Source organism: Tachypleus tridentatus, chromosome 6, assembly GCF_004210375.1.
Source record: "Tachypleus tridentatus isolate NWPU-2018 chromosome 6, ASM421037v1, whole genome shotgun sequence".
NCBI classification, from domain to species: Eukaryota; Metazoa; Arthropoda; class Merostomata; order Xiphosura; family Limulidae; genus Tachypleus; species Tachypleus tridentatus.
Window position 1 is genome coordinate 112,352,592 of NC_134830.1, and position 24,818 is coordinate 112,377,409.

The following is a 24,818-nucleotide window of genomic DNA, read 5'->3' on the forward strand; positions in this document are numbered from 1 at the left end:
TGGGTATAGCAAAAGGGATCTGATTTTCTATTTTATTGCTTTGTAACCAAGCAAGATTGAAAGCTGTGTAAATTATGCTTTGCCTGAGTGATGACAGCATCATAATGAGTAGTTTATATTAAACTTCATACTTCTTTGAGGGGTGGTAAAAAGAAAATTAAAGAAAAGGAAAGAAATAACAAATGTTAGTTATAATACTAAGGGAGGTTGAGAATTTTTTTAAGTACTTCCTTATAAAATTATGAAATTGAAACTTGTATAATATTAAACTTATTTGTTATATATGTGTTCTGATGCTAAGTTTATCCATGTATATTGAATGAAATGGATTAATTAATTAAATTTTTAATGTAATTATGAGAAAGGTTATGATGTGAAACCTGCCCAAAGTGAAAGGGTTAATCATGTGGTACCTTCAAGTGGTTTTATTTTCATGAAATTTATTGTCATTGAAGAAACCTAGGAGTGTCAGTATGCACACATCCTGACAAGTTTTTGTATGTACTTGACTCGGAAGTTCCAGTCAACTAGAACCCTGGATGAGAAGACAAAATGTGTATATATTAGTTTAAAAAAAATAAATAAATAAAATCAAAACAAGCCACAAATGCATAACTAGTCCTTCAATCTAGAGTTTGTCTTAGGAATTCTGTTTCTTATTACCTTTGTCAATGTTACGGACAAAGATTTACATACACAAGCTCAAGACTGAAAAAACTAATCTGTTTCCATTGTTATTGTAAGTTCAAGGACTACTTATAACATTACTTGGCGTTTGTCAAAAAAAAAATAAATGTTAAGTAATATATTTAAATATACGAGATAATTAACACAATTTATTTTTAAATGAAAATACTCGTTTCTTATGCAACAGATATCCAACAGTTTCACCTGTACTATGATAAGGTACTCAGTCACAGATTAAAAACTGTTTATACAGCAATTAGTTAGAGAGACTAACAATCATCATAGTGATTCCACTTTTGGACAGTCTTTATCCACCCAATGATCTGGTAAATCTCCAGTAAACAATTAAACTTTTAAAATGCTTAAAAACAGCTTCTGTACATGACTAATACATTCTGTTGAAAGACTCTAGAAACCTTGCAAAGAAGAACACAAATAACCTTAAAATTCTCAAGTATAAAAGGCTCAATAAAAAATCTATCTTATGAGCTAAAATGTATGAAATACAGGAGAATTAAGTCTTACAACCAAAGTCAAATTAAATATTTCCAAATCGTTCAAATTAAAATGTCTTAGATATAGTATTATTAATAAAAACACACACCTGCTGTTTGGTACTCTTGCTTGGCTTAACTGAAAAGTGTACCTCCTTCATGGACTTCTCGATCATGCTTACAGGATAAGGCCTCTTAGTTTTAGGATTAATACACTTGTCTGATACTATTGTAGCAATGTCTTTAAACATTGATTCTAACTGAGTTTGCCTCTCCTTCTCTGAAACCTGAAGTTCACCTTTGGCTAAGATCTGAAAATATTTTTCAATTTCAACAAATTTGATATTTAATGTTTCATTATATTTGCATGGAAAGTTCAAGTATTAATAAATTTAAATATTGTACAAACAAATATAACTATACAAAAGTTTTGCAGAACCAACATTTTACACAAGAGAAACAGGAAACCTTTTTTTCTTCTTCATGCAGATGTAAAAAATGCCTACAAGCAAACAATATATTTTTATACTTTTTTTTAGATTATTACCAAATTCATATATATTAAATTTGGAAGAATAGTAAATAAGGTGAAGTAATTATATAATTCATAGTGAGACAATGATTTACATGATTAAAGCCTGTTCCAAGAGGTTTATAGGTTGTTTCAGATACATGCAGCTGTTCCATGATGTTCAATTTAGCAAGTTATTGTCTAAAGTATTTAATTACTTCTGTGTAATTACACCTCTAAATTTTTTTTCCCCTTATAAATTAGGACTTTAAATTTTATGGCAATAATACATCTTGTGCTGTTCTACATTTTAGTATATGTTCTAGGCCTAGTTAGCTGCATGGGAAACCCTTCTAGCACAAGGCTATTTTAACAAGTAACAAATACCATCTACCATTCTCCTGACTGTTACAAAATTCTTGTCACAAGCTTTCTTATTTCTCATGTCTTCATGTCCTGATACTAAACACTTGAATTAGGTCCACATGATTTTTAATACCAGGGCCCCTGTAGCCCAGTGTTTCTAAAAGTTATCTAATCTGAAACTGTATATACAAATTTTACATGTAAAACTGTGTGAATGTATATTGATTGTCAATCATTAAAAGCATACGTTTCAAAATTTACATGTATGAAGACTGTCAGGACTTAAAAGACAGAATGGTTTACTTCATTTTTCTTAAAAAATCAAATCACATTTATCACACGTAAACAAAAACATGTTTAATGAAAATAAAATCTGGTATAGAGTAAATGCACTTATGAAGTTGGGAAATAAAAATCCTTTCATGAAATACAAACCTCTTTGCATATTTCAACCTGATTATCAGTTTTAAAACACTTTATAAGGTCTTCTTTCTTAGCAACTTGCCCTTTTGATACATTGGTAAACACACTATCAGTCTGTAAAACCTCGTCCAAGTCCTTTTCCCTAGTAAATATTAACTGAGTTTTTAAAAGTTGTCATCCAAAAAAAGACAAACACAGAGATACACACAAGGAATCAACAGTAACAGTTCAGCACAGTTTCTTGATGTTCAAAACAAAAATTCATAAGCTAAGTTAAATTACAATCATAAAAACACCAGTGTTTGATATTAACACTTAGATACACAATAGTGTAAAATACATCAACAGATACAACTCAAAACTTTTCATAGTTTATCTTGTACCATTGTATAATGAAAAGTATCTTCTCAAAACAAGCTAAAACATGTATTTCATTTAGACATGTCAATTTATTATTTACTATAATTTATCTAAATTTTTCTTCCAATTTCTTGTGAAATAACAGCCATTTAAAATAATATTGTCAAATATTTACTGGTAATATTATTCTTGGAATTTTTTCTAAAAATTATAATTTATTCTTTATTTCTAATAACACATTATTGTATTGTCAGTTTTCATACTTCTTAAACATGTAACATAAACACTGCAGTATCACAAGAAAACCTGAGCAAAAACAGACCAAAAAATAAAAAGGTTACTCCTTCACACCCATTTCACTAACATCTACCCTCTTGAATTACACCATTTCAAGGCAGAAAAAACCATATCAGTGTCCTGCTCATCCCCTACCCTAACTACTATATTCCTTAAGTTCCTGCCACACCACTCCCAAACACCTGCTATCTGTCAGAACTCTACAACCTACAGTATAAATGAACCAACTACAAAGGAGCACAAAACTCAGACTACAGCCACACTGGAAAAAGTAAAAGACTACCCAAATGACTATAACAAGAAGTAGAAAAGGTACTCAGATCCAGTCACCCAAACAACTCAAAATCACTGAAGCATCACAACAAACCAATAACCTATCCATATTTGCACATTTTCTGCCTCTCAGTGTAGATCAACCTTCCCTCACACCCTTCTTATCACATTTGCCTAACATCTCAGTTATTGACACATCCCTTCACTACAGCTTACCAAAGGAACCCTTCATCTTTTGCCCACCCACCAGTGACCTTGAAGATCACATACTGTTAAAATCCGATCTAAACTGTTAAAATTCCTAGCATTCAAAGACTCCACTGAGTACTAATTAACCCACAGCACTGACCTTCACTCTGCCACCAACTTACTTCTTTTCACTAACTCAACACTGGTAATGGATTGGCATCTCACCAGTGAAAGTTTTTTTTCAGGGTACTTCCATTCTTCATGCTGTACACAGAATGAATGTAAAGCCCATTTTGGTTCTATGTTCCCAACAAAAACAAGTCAAAATCCTATAGCTAAACTGTCTTACACCAATTACCATTCTATTAGTTCATTTCTATTGGTATCTTTCTTGTATCAAGAGAAAACACAAAACTAGGCACATTTTTTTTACGGTTCTAAAATTTCAGATACCCTTATGGTTTGAGATTTAGATTCATATTTTTAGCATTCAAATTTTATTAATCCTTAAAGCAAAGAATAAGACTAGCTGGAATACTGATTACTTTCAGGTACACTATAAAAATGGTTCAGTAAAATATGAAAGACCATTTGATCCTTCAAAGCTCTCTGCATATCTTCCTTTCAGGAAACAAAAACTTAAACTCACTCTATTTTATAGAAAATTATAAATTATTTTAACCTCATGATGACTCATTCCATAAGTTAGTCATCTTATAAAAAAACAAAAAACTGTCTTAACTGGCATCTTGCTTATCTCTTGTAAATCTTCAGTTTAGTCCTATTGTTTTTGGAATATACAGTAGCCCAAAGAAATCACAGGACTTCATCCTTCTGATCAGTCAGATAACCTTTTAAACTTTCATGTGATTATGTCTACCCTTGTTTACTCAAGAGAAAAAATTTAAGAAGTCTCAACCTATCTCCATCAAATAACCCTTTCATTCCTAGAATCATTGTAGTACATCTCCTACAAACTCATTACCTTTCGCTATGGATCATGGGTCAAAGGCTATGTCATCACATTTGTTGACTTGCACTCAAAATTTTATTGAACTATTTTTTGATCCAAGATTTCAAGGAGATAGGATGCATCTCCAGTCTGCTCAAAGTTTCATACTTTTAAAAATCTAAATAAATCTTAGTTACTGAGCTAATTAGGTTATAGTGGAATTCTATGGTATCAGTGTAGTTATTTATGATTTTTTTGGTTATTCAACTGAATATAATCAAACCTAAAAAAAAAAAAAGTGTGTTAAATATCCCTCATGTACAAAATTTTAAAAGCCTTAGCAGCAACCTACATTGAGCAACAACTGAGCATAAAGGTTGTAGTGAGAATAAATAACTGTTTACTTCTCAATTTATTGTTCTGCATTTTAAGAAAAATAAGTTCAATAATTTATTTCTAAACAGTAATAAACTATATATACACATAATAACTGAAATGTGACTGTATATCAGAAAGTACTATTCCACTAAGACACAGCCAAGACAGGGAAAACTAAAGGTCAGTTTTTTTATTACCAGATATTCAAGTTATATAATGTTAGCTAGGTATGACTGGAAGGTCAATTTATTAAAAAGTAATAAATATTTATGTAACTATATGGTGTTAGGAGACCTAAGCTACTTAGATTAAAAATTTGTATTTGTGTTATAATATATTGCCATTCTAGCATGAAAAAAAAAAAAAGTGATTTAGATTTCCTAATTTTATGATAGTTACAAGATTGGTTTCTCAACCCAAATGAGCCGTTTTTGCATATACATTTCTCTACAAGTGGCTTTTCTCGACATCACTGATAAAATCACTTTGCACTCAGACTAGTAATGAAACTGTATTTTCACAAAGAAATCTTCAGTAAAAGTATTTCATTGAAAAAAACCTGATTTTTGTATGTGAAATACTTGTAATCTTTACTACAAGTCTACCCAAAATTCTGTGAAGTTATACATGCTTTATCAAGAGTTATTATGCAAATACTTAACAAGTATATTACACCTAACTTGTAATGAAATAGTTCATGCCCTTAGGAAACCACAATTGTGTGAAGTATTACAAAAGAGGCTTAACTACTGATTTATGGAAAGAAATAACTACTTCTTTTGACATTTAATCAATATATCAATAAATACAATTTCAAATTTCTCATAGGTCTACTACCAGTAGAGCACTGCCTAATTGGCATGAGTGACTTATCCACCATTATGCCAAAATTACTTTTTCAGTAACTACTGAGTTATTTCCAACTGTATTAAATACAAAGGTGAAATTATGATAATCTAAGAACTTCATCTCATTTTCAATATAATATAAAAGGTAATTTTACAAATATTTGTCTAACTAACCAACTGATCCCTGTCATTGTATAGTAAGTACATCAGTGTCTTCAATACAGCTAGAAATACAAGATATTAATGCCATCCACAAACTTTACTGATTTACTTATTAGTTTGCTATAAATATTATTAATGTAAGAAAAATCATAGTTGGAGTTGTGGTTACTAGGAAGAAAAAGCACTTTACTTCTATGAAGTAAAGTTCAGCTTAAGTGGTGCTTACAAACTGTAGACTATACAAAAAATGTTATTAAAATTAGCACAGGCTTCCAATAAAATACTTATATCTAAAAATATCTATTAATATAAAAAGGAATCTGGTTAAAGGCTTGTAGAGATAGATCTGGAGTTAGATCCAAGTGGTTCCTTTCCTTTTACACTGAAAACAAATTTGAAGGAAACAGGAAACATTAATTAGCAATAAAGATAAAAGAGATGTAGGTGGTAGAAAAATATTTGTTTACTAGGATCAGTAATATATAAAATGGGATGAGAGCCTGAACCATTTGTAAAAATAAAGCATTAATGATAAGTGTGAATATTATGACTGATTTAAAACCTACAACAAATTTTTGGACAAACCCTTTCTATCAATATGACTATAAAACACTCTATCCTACTTGCCAGCCAATTTGTGAATAGAGCCCGATATAATAAGAGTCTAAAAGTTGCTACAAGGTCCTAATTCTGTCAGCTTCACAAATGAAGGAAAATGCATTTTCAATGTTATTAAAAGCATTAGATAACCACATTTTACAGTTAAAATTTTATCAATAGAAGTAAGACAAAAGTCAATGGAATTGGATTTACAGAAACTTCACTTTATAAACCAGATTTAGTTTCTTCTAGCCTCTCTGATATCTGTTCAAATGGGCCCTCACTCTCTTTGAAAATCCTAGTGTAAAACTCATATACAAATAACAGTATAGAATTTCTGCATCATATTATTAGATAAATTGTTAAAGAATTATATGAATATAAAACAGCTAAAATGTTTCCTTGGTATCTCTAAGCTTAATCATTTGACTTACATTGGCCTAAAAACCCACAATCTAAACATTTGTTTTTTCGTCCTACTCAGAACTAAATCATTCATTCAACAGTAACAATATCCAGTCAACGACTGAAGGAAAAGATACAGATTTAAAATATATTATTATTATTATTATACTAGTGGTTTATCTTTTGCCATTAGTCCTAGCAATGTATTGGAATCTATTGTCAGAAGTTCTTTCCACGACATTTAAATTTTAATAAGAAACAATTTAGAGATGTTTCAGTTTTTGTTTTTTTCCTTATCCCAAACTTAACTGGATTTTTTCATAAGAATTTCCTTTTTTCTCATGTTGGATATCATTATCATGACCTTTATGCCACTTTGCATTAATAGTATGATTAAAAATTTCAAAACTTATTGAATTATTGGAAAATTTAGAAAGCTGGCTTGATAGTAAGTCTGTACAAAATTTTAAAACGAGATTACTTACACTTTACTTCTCCATGACATCACCTTATTCTTGTAGCATGCAATTTCAAATCTCTTTCCTCCTTTTTTCATTCGAACTACTGCAACATTTGTTAATCTAATTTGGTTGGTCGGTGTAAAAATTGACATTTTTATAAAGTAAAATATGTGTAACTCGAAAGAAATAGCTTTAATAAATGAACCACAAACACAAGTGCATAACAAGTTTAGGCAAATCACGTAAACCACAATTGCAACACTGGAATTCAAACAGTTTTAACTTTAAAAACAAAAAAGTTAAAACAATATTTTAATTAGACTGGCTTTCCCTCAGTCTTCAAAATCTTGACTAGTGCTACACACCAGTACGACCTATTCTTAATACTATAAACCTGTAAACTAGCTCAAAACCAATACATTTTAGGAAGTTTTGTGCATACCGAAAAAGCGTACACAGACTACTGATTATTTATTGGAAAGGAATCGTTGTATTAATAAAGATTGCCTATATAATTTCGTAAAGTGATTAGTAAACGAGGAATTGAAACAAAAAAACAATTGAAACGAAAAACGTCGAAGTAAAGCTCCAAATACATAAATATAATTTTAAAAAATTTCAATTCTCAGGCTTTTTTTTTTAAATGCTAAAGTTGTGCATAAAAGTATCAGAAAATGAACTAGAAAACCTAAAGTGACAATAGTTCTTGTTTTTTTTCAAAACACTTTATAAACAAATGTCATGCATTTGGATTAATTTATTTTATCATCAAATAAGGAAAAGAGATGAAAATTACAATGAAGCAAACAAAAAATAACTAGTTAAAACATGAAAACATGACAGTGACAGGTATTTTAGCCCCCGCTGCAAATGTTTGTTTGTTTTTGAATTTCGCTTGAGGGCTATCTAGCCGTCCCTAATTTAGCAGTGTAAGACTAGAGGGAAGGCAGCTAGTCATCACCACCCACCGCCAACTCTTGGGCTACTCTTTTACCAACGAATAGTGGAATTGACCATAACATTATAACGCCCCCACGGCTGAAAGGGTGGGCATGTTTGGCGCGACGGGGATGCGAACCCGCAACCCTCAGATTACAAGTCGCACGCCTTAACACGCTTGGCCATGCCGGACCCCCACAAATGTGATAACATAGGTATAAAATCATGTTTCACTTTCCATTAATGGACTCAGCAGATAGCCCAATGTGGCTTTGCCATAAGAAAAAACATACACACACATACTTCACATGAAAACGATTGCATGTTTGTTTTTAAACTTCGTAAAAAGTTAAACGAGGGCTGTCTGCGCCAGCCATTTCCTAATTTAGAAGTGTAAGAATAGAGGGAAGGAAACTAGTCTCACCACTCACATCAATTCTTAGGCTACATTTCACCCACAAATAGTGGGAATGACAATTTCTGTATAACCCTCCCACGGCTGAAAGGGCGAGAATGTTTGGTGTGAAGGAGATTCGAATCCGCGCCCCTCAGATTAGATTCTGGCGCCCTAACCCCTTGGCCACGCTGGGCCTCATGAAAAAGAACAAAGTTTCAATAAAAAAAATGCTTTCATTCATGAAGAAAAAACAAGAACACCATTTCACTGTGTATTTTGAAAGTTGTTATTAAGTACAAGGCTACGCAGAGTGTTATATACATTGAACTACATACACCGCTGGCCAAAATCGTAAGACCAATGAACATAATGAAAAAATATGCATTTAACGTTGTTAGACTCAACCACTTATTTGAGTGGAGCTTCGAAAGATGACAATAAGAAAAGGGAAAATAAAAATAAAAAACTTTTTTAGCATTTAATAGGGAAAATGGAATCGACGTTCTTTTTTATTAAATAATTAAATTAAAAGAACTTTTACAACCTCGTTATCTTAAGAGCATTCAACTCAAAAACATGTGTGGGTACTTTTTCTTTTAAATCTATAATGACACCAAATGGTTATTTTTAATATTGACTTTGGTAAACCTATTTCGTTTAGCTGATTTCACTCCTTTCATAATGTTAAACAAGAGCCAGCCGCAGTGTTGACGAAATTGAAAGATAAAATAGCATTTTATTAGCTACGCTAGCTAGGAAATTCCAATGCATGAGTTAGAAAATGTAAAGAGATGATATATCTCCAGCATTAAATGTTCATATCGTAGGGAAGCTACACCATACATTGTTATTGCTATCAACTTCATTAACTGATAAGTGTGGAAAGCCAAGCACTTTCAAAATCTTGATGAAGCTTCCTGATACTAAACTTTGAGTATTAATAGGAATGACAGTCTTAAAATGCTCAAATATTAAATCATCAAACCGAAATTTCTCTTTTATATCACATATGACTTCTTTGTAGAATTCTCTGGTTCATGAATATATGTTGTTTTGTTTTTTATGGTCAATATCTGTAAAATTTATTTCCAAGTTTCTCAATATGGATAGTAGTAAGATACCAAAATATTCATTGTTCAGAGGCACATACTCACTTTCTTTCTTTTGGGGTCCAAGTTTGACCTAATGGTTTACGTGCCTAGCTGTAGACCTGAGTTTGTTCCCTGATTCTTATTCTATTACTACTGAAAAAAATGAAAAAACCCGAGAACTACGTAAGTACTTTATAAAAATGGTGGCCACATTCCATTATTTTAATAAAGTATCCCACAAGTGGTTGTGGGTGGTGCTAACTGGCCGCATTTTCTTTCTCTTGGAGGCATTGGGCTTTAGGTTCTGTAGACCTGAAAAGATCATGTGCAGTTTGACCTCTTCCTCCCTTCTTGACTATTGTTTTAATCAAGGCTTTTAGTAATTTATTTCTTTTGCTCGTTACATTTTTCCTTTTCAGGGCCATGTCCATGAATTTTATCCTGGTACTGATGTAAGTTATATTCTGATATATAGTGACATTTATTTTAATTAGTTTTATATATTTAGTTATTGGTTTATGTAATACAGGTACCCATGTTGTTATGAGTAATTACCTTTCCTCTAGTCCAGTGTTTTCCAAACTTCAAATGACGACGCTTTCTAACTCAACAAAGTTTCTGTTGCACCCCTGTCAGATATAAGATACTTCAGCGTAAATAGTATTATTAATGATTTATTTTGTGCCTGTATTCATTGACTTCGAGGCTATAAAGATTTATAGAAGCTTTAGGTGATTATAAACATATAAAAAAATAGCGACTAGACGAGAGGGAATAGAAGAAATGGAAAGTAAAAAGTAAAGTCACAGGAAAGAGAACTCAAAGTGAATCATTGTATGAGTGAAAGGCTTAATGGTTGATGTGTTAGACTGAAATTAGTAGTTTGAAAGAGATAAAAAGGATAATTTGTCTTGTCAAAGGGTGTTCTAAGCTAACTAAACCAGCTTGTGTGGTCTATGACAAAAAATCATACGATTATTTGGAAGCACTATAAAAACGGATTACTATCGGAAGTACAGAATACAACTGTGGTAACTCAAGCAATAACGTACGTGAATTATATATGCACACTATTGCAATATATATACATGAATGATCATGAATACAACATAATTAGAGCTTGCATGTACCTGTATAAAGCTAGAACTGTCTTTTTCATGGGTTTATTAAAACTGGATTCCTCAATGAATTTCGAAAAGTCTAGCTTTTGAAGTACATCATACACTATGCTCATTATAGACAAACTGTTTAGTTGTTGTTTTTTTTACTCATTCTGTTCTTGAGCTCATTTTTGATTCGTTTCAGTTTCTAAAACGATTGCTCCCCATTGCAATTTGGCATTATTTTGGAGAAGTATATTCTCAGCACTATCTCAAAATTAAGAAATGTTTGAATAAGGGCGTGTCTATAGAGAAAAAAGTAATTTCGCAATACCATTAATTATGTGTCTTAAGATTGTGTGAATGAACCTTGAAGCCTGAAATTGTCAATGTAGAAAACTGGATTAATACGTTTTCTATCTCAGTTTTAAACATCATTCGAAAAAGCATGGAAAAAACATTTTGTGGTTTGGTTAATTTCTTGATATGAAAGATATGATTATTTGGAGAGGAATCAAAATTTGGTGGCAAAATTCTTATATTCATCAAGATTGTATTTCAATGCAGTGCAAGTTGCCGATCTCAACTAAACATACTTCAGTTCTAAATTTATCCTTGGTATCCTCTGCATCTCTATCATTATGGTGTTAAATGCGCACCTGGACACTTTTCTAAACTGAACTATACTCATTATGACCATATAGTTCAGAACGTAGATCTTCAAATCCGTCAAATTCTGTTCTCCGATCTTCAACACATTTAATAAGGTCCCCCATAAGGACACAGCAACATTGAAATCTAAGCCACTTTATTGGAGTGCGAGACTTGTGACGTGGAATAATTTCAAGAACGTGTACCAAATAAAAATGAGAGCATTCAAATCTAGTTCTTCAACTTTATCAACGATTGATCGGGTGTTATTTCTGCATACAATTTTTTGCTCAACATCATTTGCCAGGGATATCAGCACTTTGCATCTGGAGATCAACCTTTCAAAAGGGATGAAATATCTTCATATCTTACCGACCACCAAGTTTTCAGAAAGCTGTGCGGCAGTACTTAATCCTAAAGGTTTCATGCTTGCCGCAAGGCAACTGTTAGTAATGTGTTAATGCAAATAGGAATGCGTATAACGTTTGTACAATGTCAAAAAATGTCAAAATATCTTACAGCTTTAGGGCAACACTGTACACTGCTTTTTTTCCAACCAAGTTTAATGAGTGAACTGCATATGGTATATACAGTGCATAAGGGTTTCTATCATGGATGGTAACTTAAACACTACTATATTTTCTACTCATATTGTAAGCATTATAATAAGACTGACTGCAATATTTTTATATTATTACTATTCTCCCACAGAACGGCAAGTATCATTTCATCTACGATTTGACCATTATAGCTTAACACAAGTAAGAACTACAGAAATCTTTCTTCAAGACAAATTGGTAAAAGTTGTGAGCCACAAAGATGAGTTGATCAGAATGTGTGACATTTGGTGTTGAATTGACAACAGTGAATAAAATTTAGCAGATCTTAATTCCTTGACAATCGTCTGAAGTACGTTTCCACCTGTACCATGTAGTAGTTCTTTATAAAGTGCACAGGAAAATAAATCCTTTGAACATTATTAAACCTTCTTTACCTTGAATTATGCCTGATTTTCTAAAATCTTCATCACAGTGTTAACAATTATTACTACCGTTCGCAGTACAAATATTGTTTTGTTCTTCAGATATGTTGTATCTGCATAGGCCAGTGTCATTAACGAATTGTAGCTATCTTCATCACAGTCCAATTTAATATGGATTTCTGTTACTGCTTCAGTTAAGATTAGTGTGTATAGTATATTAGATTTATCTGAGTCAATATTTGGGTTATTGTTCTTGTTGCCCACTCAAGATGATTTCGTTTCCGTATTATCAACGACAATGATCTCGTGATGGATCTTTTGAAAAATGTATCCAGCTTTAACAAGTTAGCAGTTTCTTTTTTTCTTTGCTCCTCGAGTATTTGTTGTTCTTTTCTTTAATGAACTCCTGATATGTGTGCAAGTTGCGTTTTGAAACAAATTCAATGAAATAATATTGTGGTAGATTAAAATTAGTTGTCTGAAAGCACTGACAGGCATGGCATGTAAACAAGAACAGCATTCACGTGTTTCTATAGCAATTTGGACATAGTCATGTGTGCATGTCAAGACTTAACATTCAATATTTAATTAATCTACATTTTTATTATGTTATACTAATAAATATGGCATAAAACATTGTTAATTATCCATATTTTAATAATATATAATTTTATGTTCTTGATTTTATTAAGTAACATTTAAAAAATCCTGAATTTTCCCTAGTCTGACAATTGTAACATTTTCTCTCTAAGCGTTCTCTTTAATAAAATTTACCTAACACAACTCCAAGAAATACAAAATTTAACGTAAATTACTTTATAGCCTTTAATCTTATTTGGTTATAGAACTATCAAATAGAAAATCAGACTCATCTTCCCACGCCCACCTCAATCCCCATTCCAGTTGCCAATAGTTCTCTCTTACTTTAATACTTTATTATTTATAACCAATAGAGAGCTTATGTTTTCTTTTATTAAATAATGGATTGTGTTGCGTAGCTTTATTCCACACAGTATGTTTAGTTTCGCTTCTAGTCCATGTTTTTCCATGGATAACATTTCGATGAACTTAAGTGAATTTCTGAAAACACTTGTTGCTTAGTTATAAAGCCAGAAAAGGCTTGATAGTCATAGAATACGTCCCCCGTTGGTACAGCGGTAAGTCTACGGATTTACAACGCTAAAATTAGGGGTTCGATTCCTTTTGGTGGACTCAGCAGATAGACCGATGTGGCTTTGCTACAAGAAAACACACACACTCCTAGAATATATTTTATTTTTGCATATTATTATTCTGCATTCTTTTGAGCATTATTTAATTAAACAAAAGTTATTTAGTGCATTAGTACCATTACGTTATATTAAAAAGTATGGTTAAGTGTTATGGACAGTCGACAACAACAACAAAAAGAACGAGGTAAGTAATTTAGTTCTTTTTCACGTGTATTCTTTATTTATTGTTTACAAGTAATTAAAATAGAAAAATTAAAGTTGCTGAAGTTAGATTAAGTACAATACATAGTAATAATAATATGATAGAAATTCTTTCAGGGGGTACGCCCGCAAATAGTTCGTGGTAGTGTAATTCGAGAATGTACCATCAATTGCACATTCGCTAGTGATTTATAATTTATAATGGCCCCTATAGTGGTTAGATTCAGTTCAAAGGCAATAACATAATGAAATGTAAATATAAATAGAAGTATACTGCTACAGGTTTATAGCTATATAGGGTAAACCAATGTAGTTTCCATGTTACAATTTGAAGTCATCCTAGAAAGTAAATAGGGGTGATTTATAATTTATTTTGATTTTTCTTTGGTGGTTACGAGGTTGGTCAAATTGACCAGTTTTGGATATAGTTAGGTCAGATGATATAACAGATAAAGTATAAAGTTTTACTCAAATTTTTGGAATATATTTGAAAGGTATTAAAGATTATATAATTCAAATTTGAGTCTCCTGAGAGGAATAAAAGTATTTTTAATCTTAGCTTAAATATTATTATCCACTCTGATTAGTGAGAAAAAAACAACTTTATATATATATTCATAGATAATGTACAGTAAGGATACTTCGTTTTTAAAAATGATTTCTATCTACAAATCACTTATAATTTTAATAAACGTCTATAAAAGTTTGTAAAGATAGCTATACTGTACTAAAAGTTTGATATTAAAACTATATACTGGTACAAAATGGTCTTGTGGTTTGTCCTTGCAACAGAGCTCATATTGAGAAAGCTAATATAATAAGGAGTCCCTTTAGACTGGGCCCTCAAGTGGTCGCCCAAGACTAAATCCGTCACTGGTAACAGTTTAGGACAAGTTAGTTTATTCATGACTTTTACAGAATCAATGTCTAACTCAAAATGCATACAACTTCTAAAGTTTCAAAGTACTTGAAAAGGAGTATTTTTTGCAAAAGTGCTTGAAAACATTATAATATTAGACATATCTAACTTTAATGGATGTTATGAAGTTGAGTTTGGTTGTTTTCGAATTTTATGCAAAGCTACTCTAGAGCCACCTGCACAACCGTCCATAATGTAATAACGAGAGTCTAGAGACAAGGTGTCCTCTCATCACCACCTACTATTGAACTACTATTTTACCAACGAAAAATAACCCCACAATTAGAAGGGGAGCATGGGGTGTATGACGGGGATTTGAACTCACGACTCTAAGATTTTAAGACAAGTGCTCTAACACCTTGGCTATGCTGGACCTGAAAAAACATATTGAGAGTGCTTAAAAAGTGCTTTAAATTGATCTGTGCAATTCAGTATAAAACATGCTTCCTTGTTTCACAGACATTTCGCTAAGATAGATTATGTCTTTTTTATCTTTAGTTCTAGGACAAAATAGCTTGTATTTAGAAAAATGTTAATTCTATTCAGGAGCTGTCTTTGTCATTCTAAAGCCTTGTAAAGAATTCGGTAAATGGGACCCCTTAATGATAGGATATCTCAGAAGTAGATAAAAATGGGACCCTTTCATGTGTGAGGCCTCGCCCAACAGGTAAGACTCTTATGTTTATAGTTTTACCTAAAGTTCTGTTAACTCTATATATAGTTCTTCTACGACTGAACTATCGCAAATACAGTCTTAATTTGACTAACAACGTGACTGTAAATTATATAGTTTGTTTTGTTTTTTTGGAATTTCGCACAAAGCTACTCGAGGGCTATCTGTGCTAGCCGTCCCTAATTTAGCAGTGTAAGACTAGAGGGAAGGCAGCTAGTCATCACCACCCACCGCCAACTCTTGGGCTACTCTTTTACCAACGAATAGTTGGATTGACCGTCACATTATAACGCCCCCACGGCTGGGAGGGCGAGCATGTTTGGCGCAATGCGGGCGCGAACCCGCGACCCTCGGATTACGAGTCGCACGCCTTACGCGCTAGGCCATGCCAGGCCCAATTATATAGTTACCTGCTCTCTAAAGGAGTTTTAGGTTTTCATCTCGATCAACGCTGAGCCTTCCACCCCCTCTCCAATTATGAACTTCCATCGCTCCGTACTTGTTAGTATTAAGTAAATCTAGCGGTATGCCATCCGTAATCCTAAACTACCGAATACAGAGACAACTGACCTGCAGCGGTCTCTTTTATTTTATAACTTAGTGTTGGTTATTTTGTACGAGTACTTCTCGCAGTCATTACTTCAAAGCTCTAACATAATCATTATAATGTTAACTTTGGTTTGTTTTGAATTTCGCGCAAAGCTACAAGAGGGCTATCTGCGCTAGCCGTCCTTAATTTAGCAATGTAAGACTAGAAGAAGGCAGCTAGTCATCACCACCCACCGCCAACTCTTGGGCTACTCTTTTATCAACGAATAGGGTGATTGATCGTTACATTATAACGCTCCCACGGCTGAAAGGGCAAGCATGTTTGGTGTGACGGGGATTCGAACCCGCGAGTTAACCTTAGACTTTAGGTACTGTTACGTCAAATCTCTTTATTTTGTTCCACTACAAGCGTGATGCAAATTAAACTTTCAGAAATACTATCACACGTTTCAGCCAGCATTAGGCAATTTCGTAACAATATATATAATTACTTAATGTTAAAAATAATGGACGAGCAAATACTCTATGTAATTCTGCCACGAATTTAACTTTAGTTCCTGTGTAAAATTTAAACTGCAATTAAATGATTTTCGATTATTTTAATCGTTTCCATCGTTTATTTTGCTTCTCTTTTATATTATATTGATGGAAGTTAGAAAAATTCCTGATAGAGTTTCAGAAATATATTACTATCCGTAGAAAGCCCGGTGTTCTGGAACTGTCTTTTGAAATCGTATTATACAGCTATAATTCCTAAAAAATGAAAAATACTCATGATGCGTATAATAATGTACCGGACGAAGCTTTAAAATGAAAAAGCAAACAAGTAGCGTCCTCTATTAGTAATGATAATAAAAACGTCATATCCGGTTTTTACATCATTTTCGTTCAACGTGGTTTTATCGTGAAATTTTACTTTTGTTCGTTAGATTTGTAGTGTGTATGTTTACTGCAGTGTTGGGTTGTTTTATAGTGCTAGCAACCAGAAAACTCATTAGTGTTTTACTTTTAATAGCAATGGAGGTAGAAGTTAATTGTAGCTTGTCGGTACCGCCTTTATCTGTACTAATAACAGGAGAATTTGTGAAGCCCGATATTGTATTGAACGTGGTATGGGGAAAGGCTACTACCTTAGAAATACCACATAACGGGGTAACTCTTAACTCGGCCATTGCTATATGTCGCTATCTAGCACGACTTGCCCCATCGAAAGGTCTTTACGGTACAAGTGCTTTAGAAAAAACTGAAGTGGATCATTGGTTAGAATTTACTTCCAAGTTGTTTTCTCCAGGTGAGTTTTCTCAGAGTATTAAGTTCTTAAATGAGGTATTCCAGGCTCCAGTTTCGTATCTTGTTGGCCAGACAGTCACGCTTGCAGATGTAGCTGTATGGTCAGCTTTGTATCAGAATAACCAATGGCAAAAGTTATTAACAGAAGCAGCAGCGCCATTTAACCTTCTTCGTTGGTACAACTTTTTATCTTCTATGGAACCATTTAGTGGAGTTGAACAAATGTTTTCTGCTGAAACTCAAATTAAAACGGGCAAAATATATAGTAAAGATGATAAAATACCAAAATCAAATGAAAAGGGTACCAAAGACGAGGGAAAGTTTATTGACTTACCTGGGGCTGAGAAAGGAAAAGTGGTGGTTCGTTTCCCTCCAGAAGCTAGTGGATTTCTTCATATAGGGCATGCCAAAGCTGCACTCTTGAACCAGTATTATCAAAATGAATTTGAAGGAAAATTAATTTTACGTTTTGATGATACAAACCCTGCCAAAGAGAAAGAAGATTTTGAAAAGGTTATTTTAGAAGATGTTGAAATGTTGGGTATAAAACCTAACATTTTTTCCTATACTTCAGATTATTTTGACGTGCTTCTCCAAAGTTGTGAAGATTTACTGAAATCTGGTAAAGCTTATGTTGATGGCACTGATGGGGAAACCATGAAAATTGAAAGAGAGGCGAGAAAAGAATCAAAAAGTAGGAACAATTCTGTACAAAGAAATTTAGAAATGTGGGAAGAAATGAAGAAAGGGTCTAAAAATGGCCAAAATTGTTGTGTTAGAGCTAAAATAGATATGAATGCTGATAATGGTTGTATGAGAGATCCTACTTTGTACCGTTATAAGAAAGAAACACATCCCCGTACAGGAGATAAATATATGGTATATCCTACTTATGATTTTGCATGCCCTATTGTAGACAGTATAGAAAATGTTACTCATGCTCTCAGGACAACAGAGTATCACGATCGTGATGAGCAATATTTCTGGATCCTTGATGCTTTGAGAATGAGAAAACCTTATATTTACGAGTATTCAAGGCTGAATATGATGAATACAGTGCTTTCTAAACGAAAGCTAACGTGGTTTGTTGAACAGAATATTGTAGATGGATGGGATGATCCTCGTATGCCTACTGTAAGAGGTGTTCTAAGACGAGGCATGACAGTAGAGGGTCTTAAACAATTTATTATAGCTCAGGGTTCTTCTCGTTCTGTTGTAATGATGGATTGGGATAAAATATGGGCTTTCAATAAAAAAGTTATTGACCCAGTTTCTCCTAGGTTTACAGCTGTTGAGAAAGATAATGTAGTTTGTGTTATTGTGAAAGATGCAAGGGAAGAACCACAACAAGTTCCAAAGCATCCAAAAAATCCAGATGTAGGTATGAAGACTGTGTGGACTGGACCTCACATTTTAATTGATAGAGCTGATGCAGAAGCTATGAAGGAGGGTGAAAATGTGACATTCATTAACTGGGGAAACCTGTTGATTAAATCCATCAAAAATAATAGTCTAGGGCAAGTTGAGCAGATAGAAGCTAGTCTTAACTTAGACAATAAAGACTATAAGAAAACAATGAAAGTTACTTGGCTTGCTAACACTGACAAAGCTCCTTTGATTCCATGTGTTTTTATCTATTTTGATCATCTTATTACAAAATCAGTTTTGGGTAAGGATGAAGATTTCAAATGTTTCCTTGCAAATACCACAAAGACAGAAGTAATGGTATTGGGTGATCCAGAAATGAAAAAATTGAAGAAAAATGACATCATACAAGTCCAAAGGAAAGGTTATTTTATCTGTGATCAGCCTTATGATTCCAGAAGTAATGATAGTGCTGTTGTACTCATATTTATACCTGATGGTTCTAAGGATACAAATATGTTGCCTGAAATTGTAAGAAGAGCAAAAGGCATAAGCAAAAATCAAAATAAAACTGTAACAGTCAAAGCAGAACAGTTGTCAACTAATGAACACACAGGCTTGGATGATGATAGAGTAAAGGAACTTAGTAATAAAATTAAAGCTCAGGGAGAGAAAGTCCGTTCTTTGAAATCAGAAAGAGTAGATAAGATGGTTATTGATGCTGAAGTTCAAGAACTTCTTAAGTTGAAAACAAACTTTAAGATTATTACTGGTAAAGAATGGAAACTTGATACACATATGAAGTGTTTAGAACAGGCAAATCAGTCTGAAAGTAATAAAAAAAGTGTAAATAAAATAAAGGATGAGTGTTCTTCAGAAAATATTTCTGGTCCTTCACTAGAATTAGATAAGCAGATCAAAAACCAAGGTGACAAAATTAGACAAATGAAAATAGAGAAAGTTAGCAAAGATGTATTAGATCCAGAAATTCAGACTCTTCTTAAGTTAAAAACAGGTTTTAAAGCACTCACAGGAAAGGAATGGAGACCTTCAAGTGGCAATACCAGTAATATAACAAAGAAGGAAAATAGCAAGGGAGATTGCCATACAAAGGATTCTGCCACAAAAGATCAGTATAAAGATGCAGCAGTATTAAAGGCAAAAACTGATGCTCAGGGTGAAAAAGTACAAAACTTAAAAACAAGTGGAGCACCCAGGCAGGAGATAGAGTCTGAAGTAAAGATTCTTTTAAATTTAAAAGCTAAATACAAAGAACTAACTGGAGAAGATTTAAATAAAGGAGTTGACAAAAGGAAAGATAAAAAGAAAGAGAAACCAGATGGGAAGCAGGATTTGAACAAGAAGCAGCATGCAAAGAAAAGTGAAGGACAAGATGGGTTAGAAATGGCACAATCTGGTCTCAAGAAAACTACCAGGCTTGGAATTGAGGCAAAAAAAGAAGAAAACTTGGCAGATTGGTATTCTCAAGTTATCACTAAGGCTGAGATGATTGAATATTATGATGTTAGTGGTTGTTACATTTTAAGACCGTGGTCATTTAGCATTTGGGAAGTCATACAAAAGTTTTTCGATACAAGAATAAAAAGCATTGGGGTTCAAAATTGCTATTTTCCAATGTTTGTATCTTCTCAGGCTCTAGAAAAAGAGAAAACTCATGTTGAAGATTTTGCTCCAGAAGTTGCATGGGTCACAAGATCTGGAAATTCTGATCTTGCTGAACCAATAGCTATCCGGCCAACAAGTGAAACTGTTATGTACCCTTATTATGCCAAATGGATAAAGTCACACCGAGATCTCCCAGTTCAGCTTAACCAGTGGTGTAATGTAGTTAGGTGGGAATTTAAACATCCTCAACCATTCCTCAGGACAAGAGAGTTTTTGTGGCAAGAAGGACATTCAGCATTTGCTACACAAGAAGAAGCTGTTAAAGAAGTGTATCAGATCTTGGAATTTTATGCTGAAGTTTATGAGAAATTACTTGCTATTCCAGTTATTCGAGGTAGAAAAACAGAAAGGGAAAAGTTTGCTGGAGGTGATTTTACAACAACCGTAGAAGCTTATATTTCAGCTAGTGGTCGAGGCCTTCAGGGAGCAACATCACATCATTTAGGTCAAAATTTTTCAAAAATGTTTGAAGTGGTTTTTGAAGACCCTGAAACATCTGAAAAAAAATTTGTGTACCAGAACTCATGGGGTATTAGTACACGTACTATTGGTGCTTTGGTTATGGTTCATTCAGATAATGTTGGTCTTGTTTTGCCTCCTCAAGTTGCTTGTTTTCAGGTTGTCATTATACCTTGTGGTATCACAGCTACCCTTACTGATGCAGATAAAAATGATTTATTTAACAAGTGCAAAGACTTTGAAAGTATGTTAATGGAAAGTGGAATAAGAACTCACTGTGATTATCGAGAGAATTATTCCCCTGGCTGGAAGTTCAACCATTGGGAACTCAAAGGTGTCCCTCTTCGGGTGGAACTAGGTCCAAGAGATATTAAACAACAGCAGTTTGTAGCTGTACGACGAGACACTGGTGAAAAAATGACTTTGAAAGTGCAAGAAGCAGTGGTTGTTATTAATGGTCTTCTGGATAAAATTCAGAATAGCCTGTACCAGAAAGCTTTGGATGATTTGAATAAATACCTAACTGTTGCTTATGAATGGGAAGACTTCCTTGAGAAACTGGACAATCGTTGCATTATTCAGTCTCCATTTTGTGGTGAAAGCTATTGTGAAGAGAAAATTAAGAAAGACAGTGCTAAAGATGCAAATGAATTAGGAGAATCTCTTGGACCAGCAATGGGAGCTAAAACTTTATGTATCCCATTTAAGCAACCTGGGGAGATTACAGCTGATTTAAAGTGTATATCTCCTTCATGTGATAACAAACCCAAGTTCTACACTTTATTTGGTCGAAGTTACTAGCGTACCAGCAGTTTCAGATTCAGTCAACTGCAACAATAAAAATCTAATTAAATTTCTTTAAATGTTAAAATAGATTTTTGTTATCAGTGTGTGGTATTGTTTTTAAAATTAATTTTTTAATTTTTCTAAAACTTGTACATTTTGTATACTATAGTACAATTAGGAAGTCAAAATTTGTGGAACTTTTTTGGTTGAAAAAGTACATAGATTTTATCTAGACAGAGTGAAGTTTGGAAATTTACTGATAGGATTAGAAAACATCCAATTTGCAGAATGTTTTATTATTGAGCATAACCACTTTTTTTCACTATGATTCTGCTAAATAATCAACAATTAAATGCAAGTTAACTGTTAGTGATTAGTTTGAACAAACTTGCAACTTCGTATAAAATAAACCTGCATGTCTTAATATGTCAGTCTTTTCATGAAACTGTTTTGTGTAAACAATAGAATATTGTAGATTTACATAATGCATGCATGATTATATGATTTGAACATAATTCATGTGTGTCACTGAGAAAAACACCCATAATAATTTTAAGATATCAAAAAATATATAAGATCAATTGAACGATGGTTTTTATCTTTTTCAGTCTAGGGAAGGTCTGTTCCTACTATACTAATATGCACTGTTTGTTTTTGGTTAATGTTATGCTTATGTGGTATGAGGAGCATGTTCTAAATACCTTACTAACTTCTATAATTTTGTTACTTCAGTAAATACATCTTATACATATGTAACATGAAGATTGTATACTTTGTATTTTAACAGTGTTTCAGGACAACGTGGAACCTATTGATCCATCTTTGCTGTCCCATTCTCTAAACTAAAATAAAACAATTTTACTGAAGGAAATAATTTTGTGAAATTTATAAAAATTGATAGAGTTGTGGCAGTTTTTAACATATTTTTCCCCCACCCCTTTTTTTTTTATCAAACCACCTTTAATTATATGAAACACTCAAAAATATGAAAATTTATTGTATTGTCTGAAATTTAAAAATTGTTCTTATCTATATAACAGTGAAGAAAGTTAATTTTAAGAATATTTTAACAGATTTTCATTTAGTTTTTCTTCATGGTTTAGTAATTGCACATTTTCTAAATGATACAAATAATGATTATTTTTGAATATGCAAAATTTCAAATTTGTATTAAGTGTGTGTCATATAAACAGGGGAACTGAAGTTTTGGGGGGGGGAAGTTGCTTCTATTTGCAATTGTTTATGAAAGTATTTAAGAAAAGGATGCTGTATTATTTTAGGGTAAATTCTTAATTTTGACTAAGTTATTGTAATTTAAAATGTAACTTCATGGAGGGAACAAAAACTGTAATTTCATATGGTAGACTGATATCTGTACTGACTGAAACATTTATTGATAACAACCTTTTGTATTTGTGTGTAAATGCAGATGAAAGCGTGAAGAGAATATCCCTTCATTAAATGTTTTAGTTGAAATACTGAGTTGTATTTTTAAATTAAATACCTAATATATCATTAACTTTCCCAGTGTCATTTTTCTTGAACTTAGCATTTTCTTAGTGTCATAGTTCAAAAAGTAATTCATAATTTTTTCTATATTGCATTAGGAGTTTTTTATTTAAAATGTTGAAATGTTAATTTAAATAATACCTGTATTTTTGCAAGATGCATAATTAACAGTATGTAAAATAACATGCTAATGGACTTAATTTACCTGGTAAAAGCACAACTTTTTTTTTTAGTAAGTATTAGAATTCGTAAGTATTGATTGGTCTAAATGATAAACATCTTATTGATAGCAACAACTTTAAAGTTGTGTAAACTTATTAAAGCTATGCACTTGTAGTATATTCAATAAGATTATAGTGATCAAATTAACAATTTTTTTTTATATCCCCAAGATTAAACTTGTAATTTGAACAAAAAAGAAACTTAAAATTAAATACGCTGTCACTGTGTGTAAGTTCCTTTATATACATTTAATGACTTTATATTTCTCTTCTTTGTATATTATTTTCAAAATCAGTATTTGATGTTCTAAGGACGTTTTAAGAAAGGTTAATGTTGTATAAGCTTAAATGTATATATATCTCGCTAGATGGCGCTGTAAACTGAAACTACATATTTTAAATATTATTTTGTACTAGAACATATTTAAATTTGTGGCGCTTTATATCGAATAATGTTTTCATACAACTAAATGTGTTAACTGTCTCATATATTAATCGTTTTTTATTATTGACGTTGGTTAAAATATTTGCCAAGTGTTGTTAGTATTTGCTTTTTAGTTTAAAGTCCGTTTCTGTAGATCGTAAATTAAACCCCATTGTAGCTACGAAAGCCCGTTGCTTTACAACCGGCCCACAGAACAAATAACCAATGATACAGTTTTGCACTTAAAGGAAGAAACCTTCAAGGCTATAAAAGTGTTCTTAAATAAATATGGGATACCAGGCGAAACCGGGGAATAAGAAAATGTTTTTAAAAATAGCCGTAATTTTATCGAAAATATTTTAAATCTACAGATAGGCTGTGGCAGTATAAACATATTTCAGTGTAGCATACGATGAACAATACAACCATATAAGTGACGAACAATAACATTTAATAAACGTTTCGGGATATGCACTTTCAGAAACTTTCTACAGTAAACACAAAGCTTTACAAATAATAAACTGAATGTTAAATAGATATTTGTAAGGGCATTGTTGAGACACGAATGAAAAAGGGACGGTGAACATCTGTACGTTAACTTGAATACACTACACAACAATTGTTTTGAAAAGATTTTGCTGATTGTGACAGGTACCTGGTGGGTATGTACAAATATAGTTTTGGTTTTACTTCATCACGTAGGAACTCTGAGAAATAGACAGGAACTGTTTACCGACAAAAACGTATTTAATTGCGTTTATGTTTCTAATACGCTATAAAGTTCAACATAATTAAAAGTGTTTTGCTTCTGATTTTCGTTTGTATTCAATGTCCGGTGCATCACGTTGCAGTGTCCAACAGTAGTCAGCAAGCATTGACGGATTCCAGTTGCCTGACATCGTTTTTCCATTGTAACAATGTCCTGGTGAAACCTTTCA

The 24,818-nt window shown here is 32.6% G+C and overlaps 2 protein-coding genes across 2 annotated transcripts; one reads left to right on the forward strand and one right to left on the reverse strand.

Moving 5' to 3' along the window:
• Positions 1-413: 413 nt before the first annotated feature.
• Sbds (SBDS ribosome maturation factor) lies at positions 414-7,842 on the reverse strand. The gene is made up of 4 exons (XM_076507011.1): positions 7,431-7,842; positions 2,494-2,623; positions 1,292-1,492; positions 414-535 (listed from the first exon to the last, which is right to left on the reverse strand). The coding sequence occupies exons 1-4, from the start codon at positions 7,556-7,558 to the stop codon at positions 524-526; spliced, it is 471 nt and encodes a 156-aa protein (XP_076363126.1). The 5' UTR covers positions 7,559-7,842; the 3' UTR covers positions 414-523.
• A 9,166-nt stretch (positions 7,843-17,008) lies between these two features.
• On the forward strand, positions 17,009-23,242 carry LOC143253322 (bifunctional glutamate/proline--tRNA ligase-like). Its single transcript, XM_076507012.1, has one exon. It carries the CDS (start codon positions 17,083-17,085, stop codon positions 21,739-21,741), a length of 4,659 nt encoding a protein of 1,552 aa, XP_076363127.1. The 5' UTR covers positions 17,009-17,082; the 3' UTR covers positions 21,742-23,242.
• Positions 23,243-24,818: the final 1,576 nt, after the last annotated feature.

Bases quoted from the DNA above. Each gene is read 5' to 3' on its own strand.
- Sbds (XM_076507011.1), bottom strand. From the start codon at position 7,558: ATGTCAATTTTTACACCGACCAACCAAATTAGATTAACAAATGTTGCA. The intron at 2,624-7,430 runs GTAAGTAATCTC...AATATTTACTAG, and splicing joins ATGTCATGGAGAAGTAAAGT to GGAAAAGGACTTGGACGAGG. The intron at 1,493-2,493 runs GTTTGTATTTCA...AAATATTTTCAG, and splicing joins AGGTTGAAATATGCAAAGAG to ATCTTAGCCAAAGGTGAACT.
- LOC143253322 (XM_076507012.1), top strand. From the start codon at position 17,083: ATGTTTACTGCAGTGTTGGGTTGTTTTATAGTGCTAGCAACCAGAAAA.